Genomic DNA, 13,287 nt, shown 5'->3' on the forward strand with positions numbered 1-13,287 from the left:
GGAGGTGAGGTTACACAGTTACATAGTTTGTGAGGTTGAAAAAATACATCAGTCCATCCAGTTCAACCTATAATGTGTGTGTTTGCTGTTAACCGTACATTGTATACCCCTGTATGTTGTACATTGTATACCCCTGTATGTTGTACATTGTATACCCCTGTATGTTGTACATTGTATATCCCTGTATGTTGTACATTGTATACCCCTGTATGTTGTACATTGTATATCCCTGTATGTTGTACATTGTATACCCCTGTATGTTGTACATTGTATACCCCTGTATGTTGTACATTGTATATCCCTGTATGTTGTACATTGTATACCCCCTGTATGTTGTACATTGTATACCCCTGTATGTTGTACATTGTATACCCCTGTATGTTGTACATTGTGTACCCCTGTATGTTGTACATTGTATACCCCCTGTATGTTGTACATTGTATACCCCTGTATGCTGTACATTGTATACCCCTGTATGTTGTACATTGTATACCCCTGTATGTTGTACATTGTATACCCCCTGTATGTTGTACATTGTATACCCCTGTATGTTGTACATTGTATACCCCCTGTATGTTGTACATTGTATACCCCTGTATGTTGTACATTGTATACCCCCCTGTATGTTGTACATTGTATACCCCTGTATGTTGTACATTGTATACCCCTTGTATGTTGTACATTGTATACCCCTGTATGGTGTACATTGTATACCCCTTGTATGTTGTACATTGTATACCCCAGTATGTTGTACATTGTATACCCATGTATGTTGTACATTGTATACCCCCTGTATGTTGTACATTGTATACCCCTGTATGTTGTACATTGTATACCCCTGTATGTTGTACATTGTATACCCCTTGTATGTTGTACATTGTATACCCCAGTATGTTGTACATTGTATACCCATGTATGTTGTACATTGTATACCCCCTGTATGTTGTACATTGTATACCCCTGTATGTTGTACATTGTATACCCCTGTATGTTGTACAATGTATACCCCCTGTATGTTGTACATTGTATACCCCTGTATGTTGTACATTGTATACCCCTGTATGTTGTACAATGTATACCCCCTGTATGTTGTACATTGTATACCCCTGTATGTTGTACATTGTATACCCCCTGTATGTTGTACATTGTATGCCCCCTGTATGTTGTACATTGTATACCCCTGTATGTTGTACATTGTATACCCCTGTATGTTATACATTGTATACCCCCTATATGTTGTACATTGTATACCCCTGTATGCTGTACATTGTATACCCCTGTATGTTGTACATTGTATACCCCTGTATGTTGTGGTCTTTAAGGTGCCCATCTAATAGTTTTTTGAAACGATCGATGCTCTCTGCTGATACGACTGCTTGTGGAAGAGAATTCCACATCCTTACCGCTCTGACAGTAAAGAACCCCTTATGTATTTTAAGGTTAAACCATTTTTCCTCTAGTTTTAGTGAGTGGCCACGTGTCTTATTGTATTCCCTTTCTCTGAATAGTTTGTTCCTTATGCTAGGGTCACCAGTACAGTATTTGTACATTGATATCATATCCCCCCTCAATCGTCTCTTCTCCAGAGAGAATAGGTTCAGTGCTTGTAGTCTTTCCTCATAGCTGATGTCCTCCATTCCCCTAATTATTTTTGTTGCCCTTCTCTGGACTCTCTCCAGTTCCAGCACATCCTTCCTGAGGACCGGTGCCCAGAACTGGACAGCATACTCCAGATGTGGCCGGACCAGAGTCTTGTAGAGTGGGAGAATAATCTCTTTATTTCTGGAATGAATCCCCTTTTTTATACATCCCAGTATTCTGTTGGCTTTGCTTGCAGCGGCTTGGCATTGCATGCCACTTCCAAGCCTGTTGTCTACCAGTACCCCCAGGTCCCTTTCCATCCTAGACTCACCCAGAGGTTCCCCCATACTTTCTGGTTTCTGGCCCCCAAGTGCATTACTTTACATTTTTCAACATTAAACCTCATCTGCCATGTAGTTGCCCCCCCCCCCCCCATTATTTTGTTCAGGTCCGCTTGTAAGGTTTCCACATCCTGCATAGAAGATATTGGCATGCTTAGTTTAGTATCATCTGCAAATACTGAGATTGTGCTAGATATCCCCTCCTCTAGATCATTTATGAATAGATTAAACAGGATTGGCCCCAGGACAGAACCTTGGGGGACCCCGCTTTCCACACCCGCCCAATCCGCGTACTCCCCATGTGAGACACAGGTGAGAAGGAGATGAGGAGGAAATGAGGTGTGACACAGGTGAGGAGGAGGTGAGGAGGAAATGAGGTGAGACACAGGAGAGGAGGAGGTGAGGAGGGGGTGAGGTAAAGCACAGGTGAGGAGGGGGTGAGGTGAAGCACAGGTGAGGAGGGGGTGAGGTGAAGCACAGGTGAGGAGGGGGTGAGGTGAAGCACAGGTGAGGAGGAGGTGAGACACAGGTGAGGAGGGGGTGAGGTGAAGCACAGGTGAGGAGGGGGTGAGGAGAAGCACAGGTGAGGAGGAGGTGAGGTGAAGCACAGGTGAGGAGGGGGTGAGGTGAAGCACAGGTGAGGAGGAGGTGAGACACAGGTGAGGAGGGGGTGAGGTGAAGCACAGGTGAGGAGGGGGTGAGGAGAAGCACAGTTGAGGAGGAGGTGAGGTGAAGCACAAGTGAGGAGGGGGTGAGGTGAAGCACAGGTGAGGAGGGGGTGAGGAGAAGCACAGGTGAGGAGGAGGTGAGGTGAAGCACAGGTGAGGAGGGGGTGAGGTGAAGCACAGGTGAGGAGGAGGTGAGGTGAAGCACAGGTGAGTAGGGGGTGAGGTGAAGCACAGGTGAGTAGGGGGTGAGGTGAAGCACAGGTGAGGAGGGGTTGAGGTGAAGCACAGGTGAGGAGGAGGTGAGGTGAAGCACAGGTGAGGAGGGGGTGAGGTGAAGCACAGGTGAGGAGGGGGTGAGGTGAAGCACAGGTGAGGAGGGGGTGAGGTGAAGCACAGGTGAGTAGGGGGTGAGGTGAAGCACAGGTGAGGAGGGGGTGAGGTGAAGCACAGGTGAGGAGGAGGTGAGACACAGGTGAGGAGGGGGTGAGGTGAAGCACAGGTGAGGAGGGGGTGAGGAGAAGCACAGGTGAGGAGGAGGTGAGGTGAAGCACAGGTGAGGAGGGGGTGAGGTGAAGCACAGGTGAGGAGGAGGTGAGGTGAGATACATTTCTGGTTACAAATGTTAGTGTGATAGTAGGATGAGGAAGAAGTGACATCAGTATAGTGTGAGATAGAAGGAGACATTGGGGACCCTCAGCTGATAGGACTCTGGCACCTTCGATGGAGAAGATGGTCTTCTGCAGAGATGATTGTATCTGACTTAGTGCTGAAAAGTTGGAGACAGGAAAGATGGAATCTGGTGATGAAGAAATCTTCTTCAGTTCCTCGTATTGCTCACCAATACCGACGGTTTCACCCACCTGCAGAGGGATCCACATAAGAGTATTAGGAAATATGTCCAGAAAATAATGTTAATGGAGGAGGATGGGTGACACTGACACCAGGAACTGACTCATTGGCGCTCACTTCCATGGGCAGATAGATGAAGGCATTATCCAATGTCTACACTTTAAGGAGCACCGTCAGCAGTGCACGCCTATCCCTCATCATGGGAGGGTAATCCCATCCATCACCATACTGTAGATATTGGAGGTAACAGGGATGATGGGGAATATGTGGAATATCTAAGTCTGTACAGTGCCAGAGACATCTATATACAGAAATATCATGATGGATAGTTACCCCGATGGAAATTCGTTTAATATCAAGACTGATGGCCTTGGAAATGGAATTGTCTAATTGTTTTTTGTCATCGGACTTTCCATCTGTGATGACGATGAGAACCTGCTGGGACTTATTCCGGGACCTTCGCCGAGGTTCGAACAGATGCTCTCTAGAGAAAAACAGATTGTGAGAACCAGCTGAATTCCAACATTTGCAAAATTAGGATAATCTTTGTTATCCACCAAGACCCAATAAGCATTTCGGAGCCCCCCCCCCCACTGGTTTTCACGAGGAAAGGATGTTCTTCAGCAACACGCTTTGCAAGTACAGAAAAAGTCTTCCTAATCCTGCCAGAAATCCAGTGTCCTTGTAACTTCCTGTGCACTGAACTGGCACCAGGGCTGCCAGCCTTCCTAAGTGAAATGTTTTGGCACAGCACATTAGCTTTACTGACAGGGCCAACAAGTTAGCCAAAATGACAGTTTTCAGTGCAAATATCAATATTTAAGATACAAATATGGAGTTAGGGCGATTAGCAATGTGCTTAACCACTTAAGCCCCGGAAGATTTTACCCCCATTCCGACCAGGGGGTATTTTGCGATTCGGCACTGCGTGACTTTAACGGACAATTGCGCGGTCGTGCGACGCTGTACCTAAACGAATTTGGCGTCCTTTTTTTCCCACAAACAGAGCTTTCTTTTGGTGGTATTTGATCACTTGTGCGATTTTTTGATCACGCGCTATAAACAAAAAAAGAGCGTCAATTTTGCAAAAATAGCAATATTTTTCACATTTTTTTATATGAAATTCCCCAAAAAAAAAATTTAAAAATCAAAATTTTTTTACTTTTTCGGCCAATTTGTTTTATGCTACCTATGTTTGGTAAAAAAAATCGCAAAAAGCGTATTTTGATTGGTTTGCGCAAAAGTTATCGCGTTTACTAACAAAGGGAAAGATTTCTGTCATTTTTGTTGTTTTTTTTTTTAACGTGTAATGGCGGCAATCTGCGATTTTTTTTGTGGTACTGCGACATTGGGGCGGACAGATCGGACCCTTGACTGACATTTTTGACACTTTTGGGGTTACCAGTGACATTTCTACAGTAATCAGTGCTATATATATGCACTGTTACTGTAAAAATACACTGGTAGTGAAGGGGTTAACTTTATTTGGGAGGGAGGGGCTGTGTGTATCCCTAGGGGCGTGCTTTCTACTGTGATTGGCTGGGGCTTGAGCTGTATGGACACTGATCAACGGATCTACATACTAGATCCGAGTGATCAGTATCCTAACAGCAAGGAGAATGACAGGCAGCTTGTTTACACAAGCTGCCTGACATTCTCCCTCTCCCCCGCCGATCGCCGAGTGACCGGCGGACATCGGGTCCGCCGGTCACACGCGCGGGGGGGGTCCGTGACCACGCGGGAGCGGGAGCGCGCCTCCGGGGGCGCTCGCTCCCTAGACCCTCACAAGCTAGTGACGTAGCCCTACGTCACTTTGCCTGTGAGGGGCTGACTGCCGACGTAGATCGGCGTTAGGCAGTCGGCAAGTGGTTAAGGTATAACAAAAGGCAAAAAACATATTTCTACATTTACATGAAGGTCAGGGTAATATAATCCAGCACAGAGTCCCCCTTATAGCAGAGTCTGCAGGGTTTCCCTTTACAGTGCAAGGGGGAACTCTGTGGACTCTGATGTAATAGGGTATTCTGCAGACCCTGATGTAATGGGGAATGCTGCAGACTTTGGGGTAAAGGGAAACTATGACTAGGGAAACTATGACATAAGGGGGTTTCTGGTAACCCGAGCCCCCCTCCTTGCACAAGAGTCCACAGATTTCCCTCCTCTACAGAGTTTCCCTTTGCATCACAGTCCCCAAAGCGTCCCCCCTACATCAGATTCCACAGAGTTCCCCATTACATCAGACTCCACAGAGTTCTCCTTTGCATCACAGTCCCCAAAGCTCTCCCTTACATCAGATTCCATATAGTTTTCCTTTACATCAGAGTCCACAGAGTTTCCCTTTACATCAGAGTCCACAGAGTTCCCCTTTACATCAGAGTCCACAGAGTTTCCCTTTACATCAGAGTCCACAGAGTTTCCCTTTACATCCGAGTCCACAGAGTTCCCCTTTACATCAGAATCTGCAGGGTTCCCACTTAGGGAACTGCTGTCCATAACAGACATTTACAGACAGCTTGTAAATCGCCAGATATTCACAAACTGTCTGTAAATTTACAGACAGTTGGCAACTCTGACTGACACTGTATTCCAAACAACGTTATCAGCTTTCTAAGCTTTCTTCTCCCTATGTAATAGGGATGAGGAGAGTAGGAAGTGCTTGTAGACCAAATCAGGAGAGCCGCCTAGAGTGACAACACTACTCCCTTATAGACTCAGTTAGTAGGTGTTGTCACTCTAGGAAAAGAAGTAAACATGTGCAGAACTGAAAAATTTGTTTAGTTTCCGATAGATTCAGTATGATACTAGTTTTGTTTCGTTTAAAAAATCATTTAGTTTAATTTCATTTTCGATAAATTTAATTTTGTTTATTAATTTTCTAACGAATTCCAAATTTTCGAAACGATTTGAATTCGGATAGGTCGAAAAATTATTAACCAATTCGAATTTTATGTGAATAATAGCTGTATGTTAAGAAGCCACTGCATCCTTAAAGTGGTTGTAAAGGCAGAAGGTGCATTCTATGCATTAGGATAAAAAAAACCTTCTGTGTGCAGCAGCTCCCCTCAGCCCCCCCCTAATACTTACCTGAGCCCCATCTCTATCTAGCAATGTTGTAGGAGTGTCTCAGCTGCCCGGGACTCTCCCTTCTCATTGGCTGAGACAGCAGCGCAGCACAATTGGCTCCCGCTTCTATCAATCAAAGTTAATCAGCCAATCAGCAGGAGAGAGGGGACGAGGGCGGGCCGCGGCTCCTTGTCTGAATGGACACAGGGAGCCGTGGATCTGCTCGGGTGCCCCCATAGCAAGCTGCTTGCTGTGGGGGCAGTCAACAGGAGGGAGGGACCAGGAGTGCCAAAGAGGGACCTGAGAAGAGGAGGATCCTGCCACTCTGTGCAAAACAGCACAGAGCGGGTAAGTATTACATGTTTGTTATTAAAAAAACAAAAAAACAAAAAACTAGACAACCGATGACTCATCAGCTGTAAACAAAACAAAGCTGGCAATAGAAAATTCAGAGAAAAAAAACAGGATTGGGTCCCCCCTCCCCCAAAATCCCTACCAAACCCTTTTCCGAGCATGCAGCCCAGCAGGCCAGGAAAGGGGGGCGAGCACCCCACCCGCAGACCCCCACAACCACAGCCCAGGGTTGCGGGGAAGAGGCCCTTGTTCCCATTAATATAGGGACAAGGTGCTTTGAGGCGGGGGGGGCAGAGCCCTACTGCCCCAAAGCACCGTCACATTTTGAGGGCATATGGCCTGGTATGGTTTAGGAGGAGGGCGCTCACTTGACTCCCCCTTTCCTGGCTTGCTGTGCTGCATGCTTGGATAAGGGTCTGGTATGGATTTTGGGGGGGGGGCCCCAGGCCATTTTTTTTTTCAATTTTGGCATAGGGTTCCCCTTAGAATCCATACCAGACCCCAATGGCCTGGTATAGATTGGGGGGGGACCCCATACTGTTTTTTTTCCTGGAATTTTCTATTGCCGGCAATGTTTTGTTTACATTTCAGCTACCGTGGGGAAGTCCGCTGACAGCTGATATGTCAATGGTTGTAAAGAAGTCTCTGCGACGATAGCAGGAAGCCAACGAGTGTTGGAAGCGCCATAAGATCGGGCCCATACCTTTTGCTGGGCTGTAAACCGGGGAATCTCGTCGTGTTCGACCCTCTTGTCTTGGGACTGCCGTACATGTTCCTGGACCGTTTGAGGGCGGAGCATATCCAAAACAGTCCATGGCTGCCGACCCAAAAGAAGTTCAGCTGTAGTTTTCCCAGTGGTTGCATGTGGTGTGGTTCTGTAAGCAGAAAGGAAGGAGTCCAGCTGCTGGGGTGACAGGGACTGTTGTTTACTTGTAGCCACAGTAGCTTTGAAATAGCGTTTGAAGGTCTGTACAAACCTTTCTGCTTGACCATTTGTAGCCGGGTGGTAAGGTGCGGTCAACTTGTGTTTGATGTTGTGGGCTGTCAGGAAACCCTGAAACTCCTGGCTTGTGAATTGTGCACCGTTGTCTGTGACAATTTCTCTGGGGTATCCAAACGTAGCAGCGAGATGTAACAGTATGGAAATCGTCGCCTTAGTCGTTGGCTGAGTAACAGGAACGACCTCAGGCCACTTTGAATGGGCATCAATAATGATCAAAAAGGTGTGTCCTCTGATCGGGCCTGCAAAGTCCAAGTGTAGGCGAAACCAGGGAACCGTGGGCCAAGTCCAGGGCTGGACGCACCCTCGAGGAGGGTCTCTCGCAGTTTGTGCACATCCAGCACACGCATTCACATATGTCGTGATATCGGAGTCGAGGTTCGGCCACCACACATAGCCTCGGGCCTTTTGTTTCATACGTGTGCCCCCAGGATGACCAGTATGTAGCAATTCCAGAATGTGTCTCCGGAGGGTCTGTGGAACGATCACTCGGTCTCCCCATAAAACACAGTTGCCAGACACAGTTAATTCCAGAAGCCTACGGAAGTAAGGCTCATAATCCTGTGTGACAGTTGCAGGCCAACCGTACCGTACCCAGGAGAGTATTGTCTTAAGGAAGGTATCCTTGGCTGTATGGGCTGCTATTTCCCCAGAAGACAGAAAGGACAGGCTGGTGTAACGACAACTCTTGACAGGTGGAGAAGAGTCTGTTAATGTCCTTGTCAGACGGGACATGGCGTCTGCATTAGCGTTGGCATCATGGCTGCGATACTGGATTTTGTAGCTATATGCTCCCAAGAATAGGGCATAGCATTGAAGACGGGCTGCAGTCGTCTGGGAGATGCCTTTGTCAGGGCTAAAGATCTGAAGGAGTGGTTTATGATCAGTCAGTATGGTGAATTCCCTACCATACAGGTAAAGATGAAACTTCTTAATTGCCCATATGAGCGCCAGAGCCTCTTTGTCAATGTGAGAGTAATTGCTTTCTGCTTTTGTCAAGGACCTGGAGGCGAATGCCACAGGTTTCTCTGACCCATCTGGTAAAACGTGAGATAGTACAGCCCCTAGACCATAGGGTGAGGCATCACAAGCCAAGGTGAGAGGCCTTTGGAGGTCATAGTGCACGAGCATGCGTGACGCCAACAGCTTTCGCTTAGAAACTTCAAAAGCACGTTGGCATGCAGCCAACCAGTTCCATCTGGAGTGTGTCTCCAAAAGCTTGTTTAATGGAAACAAAGTGTGTGCTAGATCTGGCAGGAATTTGTGGTAATAGTTCAGCAAGCCCAGGTATGATCGCAGCTGCTGGACGTTGGTCGGGGCTGGAGCTTTTACTAAAGCATCAACTTTGGCTTCCGTGGTGTGTATACCCTCTGCATCCACAAGGTGGCCACAAAACTCCAATTTAGGTACCATGAATTGGCATTTCGCCAAGTTCACTTTTAGACCCTGCTCTTGCAGTCTCGCCAACACAAGCTCCACGTTATGCTTGTGTTCCTGGTCCGTCAGGCCCGTGATGAGCATGTCATCTAACAGGCACTGTGTGAAAGGAATGTCCGCCAAAATCTCATCCATTTTGCGTTGCCAAATGGCTGGGGCGGAGGCTACCCCAAACACCATCCGATTGTATTCATACAGTCCCTTGTGAGTGTTGATGGTTAGAAACTTGCGGAACGAAGGGTGGACCTCAAACTGTAAATAAGCTTGCCTGAGATCAAGCTTGGTGAACTTTTGACCTCCTGCAAGAGAGGCAAAAATGTCATCTACTCTGGGTAGGGGATACTGGTCTATCTCCAGTTGAGAATTTAGTGCCATGCGGAAATCGCCACAAATGCGTAAGTCCCCATTCGCTTTCTTTACTGGTACAACTGGTGATGCCCACTCGCTGTGCTCTACCTTTGAGATGACACCTTGTTCCTCCAGCCGGCTTAGTTCAGCTTCCACACCTGCTCGGAGTGCGAAAGGTACCGTCCGAGCTTTGAAGAACCTAGGCTGGGCATTGGGTTTCAGCCTGAGTCTCACACAGTCATGCTTTATTTTTCCCAAATGGTTATCAAAGACTTGCGGGAATCGCTGTTTCAGGGACTTCACCCATCCCTCTTCATCCCCTGATGGGATGGTTACGGTGTTGCAGGGGTTAATGGCGATGTCTGGCATGCCAAAGTGAGCAATCCAGTCTCTCCCAAAAAGAGGGGGTCCCCCATGTTCTAGGATATATAATGGCATTCTCTTTGTCTGACCCTTGTAGGATACCTGTACTTTCACGTACCCCAGTGGGTGGAGTATCTGCTTTGAATATGTCTGCAGTTTGATTGGTGTTGGACGGACAGTTGTTCGGATCAGAAGTTTTCTCCATTGTTTCTGGGTGATAACTGAAACTGCTGCTCCTGTGTCTACATCCATCTTGAGTTTCTTTCCTTCCACGGTTACCTCTACAGTCATTGCTGAGGGTGCTGAATGCATATGATGTATGTCCAATCTGTGGAGCACTTCCTCATCCTCTGATTCCGATGACGATGTATATCTTCCCACCATATATGCCTTTGTCCTGGGGTTCAGAGGTTGTTTATTTCGCACCTTCTTACTACGGCAGACTCGTTTCAGATGGCCTGCCTTACCACAATTATGACAGAGCTGATCCTTAAACCGGCAGACTTTGTGATCATGGTCTGTATTCCCACAACGGTAGCAAGCTGACTTCCGGCTTGGTGAGGTTCTATATTTACAGTTAGCTGCAGTTGGCTTGACTGCTGTTCTGAAAACTTCCTCTTTAACCTCTCCCCTTCTGCTCTGGGGGTTCAAAGCTTCTGTATCTTTCACAGCCATTTCCATCACTGAAGCTATCTCAATTGCCTTTGTAAGGGTAATATCTTTCTCTGTTAACAGTCTCTTTTGGCTAGACTCACTATTCAGTCCCATGACAAACTTATCCCTCAGTGCAGTTGGTAAGTACTCCCCAAAAGAACAGGTTGAGGCTAGTCTGCGAAGGGCGAGCACATAAGCCTTAATATCTTCACCCGGCTGCTGCTGCCGCTGATAGAACCGGAATCTTTGGGCAATCTCTAGTGGTTTAGGCTGGAAGTGATTTCCTAACAGTGTCAGGAGCTCTGCCAAAGTCTTAGTTGCTGGTTTTTCAGGGAAAAGGAGATCCCTAAGAGTGTCATATGTCCTAGCACCAACCACTGTCAGAAATACTGCTACTTGCCTGTCACCTGGGATGGCATTTGCACAGAAATATTGTTCTAATCTTTCAATCCAAGAAATCCACGTTGTCTGTTCGCCATCAAATTCACTTAATGTCCCGATCAATGACATTTTCCTGCTGGGCTCTGTGGGTTTTGTATTCCTGACAATCCAGAGTTTTTTTTCTTCCTTTCCTTTCTCACACGGATAGTAACCTTGTAAATCCCATCCTCGTCGCCACTGTTATATTCTCCGTGTTGTGAGAGACACAGGACTCTGGTCTGGAACAACGGTTGTTTATTCAGGACTCACTGTACAGCATTACAGGACAGCTCTGCATATCAATACATCTCTACATGTGTCTAAAGATGGCCACTCTGCCCCTTGACCCTTGTCATCACTCCTGGGTGGAGCCAGCCTTAAGGCCCCATGCACACGGGGCGTTAGAAAAAACGTACGTCAAAGTTAGTTCTGACGCCGGAAAAAGCAGCTGTAAAAACGTGCTTTCAGTAGCTTTTTCCATTGGCGTTATTGCACGTTTTGCCACGTTGCTTTTAGCAGCGTTTTTTTTTCTTCCATTCAAAATCAATGGTTCCCTATGGGAGCCTATTGATTTGAATGGAGGTCGCACCGCAACACCGCAAGTCGGATCCGACTTGCGGGGCGACTTGCGCTGTGAGAATCTTGAGGGGGAACTCCACGCCAAAATGGGAAAAAAACGGCGTGGGGGTCCCCCCCAGGGTTCCAAACCAGGCCCTTCGGATCTGTTATGGAATTTGAGGGTAGCCCCATGCCGAAAAAACGGCATGGGGTCCCCCCCAAAATCCATACCAAACCCTTATCCGAGCATGCAGCCCGGCAGGCCAGGAAAGGGGAGGGGACGAGCGAGCGGCCCCACCCCCCCTGGACCACACCAGGCCACATGCCCTCAACATGGGGGGGTGTTGGTGCTTTGGGGCAGGGGGAGCTCTGCACCCCCCACCTCAAAGCACCTTGCCCCCATGTTGATGAGGACAAGGGCCTCATCCCCACAACCCTGGCCGGTGGTTGTGGGGGTCTGCGGGCAGGGGGCTGATCGGAATCTGGAAGCCCCCTTTAACAAGGGGGCACCCCAGATCCCGGACCCCCTCCCTATGTGAATGGGTATGGGGTACACTGTACCCCTACCCATTCACCCCATAAAAGGCAGTGTATGGAAATAACGACAAGAGACGTTTTGGAAAGTTTATTAAAAATCTTCATCCGACTCTTCTTGTCTTCTCCTCTCCGGGGTCTTCTGCTCTTTTGCTGTCCGCCCTTCTTGTCTTCTCCTCTCCGGGGTCTTCTCCGGTGTCTTCTGCTGTCCGCCCTTCTTGTCTTCTCCTCTCCGGGGTCTTCTGCTCTTTTGCTGTCCCCCTCTTCGTGTGTTCTTCTCTCCGGGGTCTTCTGCTGTCCTCTCTTCTTTTCTTCTCCTCTCCGGTCTTCTGCTCTTTTGCTGTCGGCTGTCTTCTTCCCCCGGTCCTCCTCCGACGACGTCTCCGCTGATTATGCCTTTCTCTGGTCTCTTCAGCTTATTATATAGCCATTAGGGGCGTGGCCCCGATGACGTCATCTGGAGGCCCCGCCCCCTCATGTCACATATGACGTCATCTGTGACATGAGGGGGCGGGGCCTCCAGATGACGTCATCGGGGCCACGCCTCTAATGGCTATATAATAAGCTGAAGAGACCGGAGATAGGCATAATCAGCGGAGACGTCGTCGGAGGAGGACCGGGGGAAGAAGACAGCCGACAGCAAAAGAGCAGAAGACCGGAGAGGAGAAGAAAAGAAGAGAGGACAGCAGAAGACCCCGGAGAGAAGAACACAAGAAGAGGGGGACAGCAAAAGAGCAGAAGACCCCGGAGAGGAGAAGACAAGAAGGGCGGACAGCAGAAGACACCGGAGAAGACCCCGGAGAGGAGAAGACAAGAAGGGCGGACAGCAAAAGAGCAGAAGACCCCGGAGAGGAGAAGACAAGAAGAGTCGGATGAAGATTTTTAATAAACTTTCCAAAACGTCTCTTGTCGTTATTTCCATACACTGCCTTTTATGGGGTGAATGGGTAGGGGTACAGTGTACCCCATACCCATTCACATAGGGAGGGGGTCCGGGATCTGGGGTGCCCCCTTGTTAAAGGGGGCTTCCAGATTCCGATCAGCCCCCTGCCCGCAGACCCCCACAACCACCGGCCAGGGTTGTGGGGATGAGGCCCTTGTCCTCATCAACATGGGG

At 48.2% G+C, this 13,287-nt stretch overlaps 1 protein-coding gene across 1 annotated transcript in view; it reads right to left on the bottom strand.

The window, feature by feature from the left end:
• The window catches only part of LOC309557763 (uncharacterized protein), a 228,439-nt gene that overhangs the window by 61,960 nt on the left and 153,192 nt on the right, over positions 1 to 13,287 (bottom strand). The window contains exons 37-38 of the mRNA XM_082260528.1: positions 3,773 to 3,923; positions 3,306 to 3,450 (exon numbers count right to left, since the gene is read on the bottom strand). Coding sequence (XP_082116654.1) covers positions 3,306 to 3,450; positions 3,773 to 3,923 — 296 coding nt within the window. The remainder of the gene's footprint in view (positions 1 to 3,305; positions 3,451 to 3,772; positions 3,924 to 13,287) is intronic.

Source organism: Pelophylax lessonae, assembly GCF_965119305.1.
Source record: "Pelophylax lessonae genome assembly, chromosome: 6".
In the NCBI taxonomy this organism is placed as follows: domain Eukaryota; kingdom Metazoa; phylum Chordata; class Amphibia; order Anura; family Ranidae; genus Pelophylax; species Pelophylax lessonae.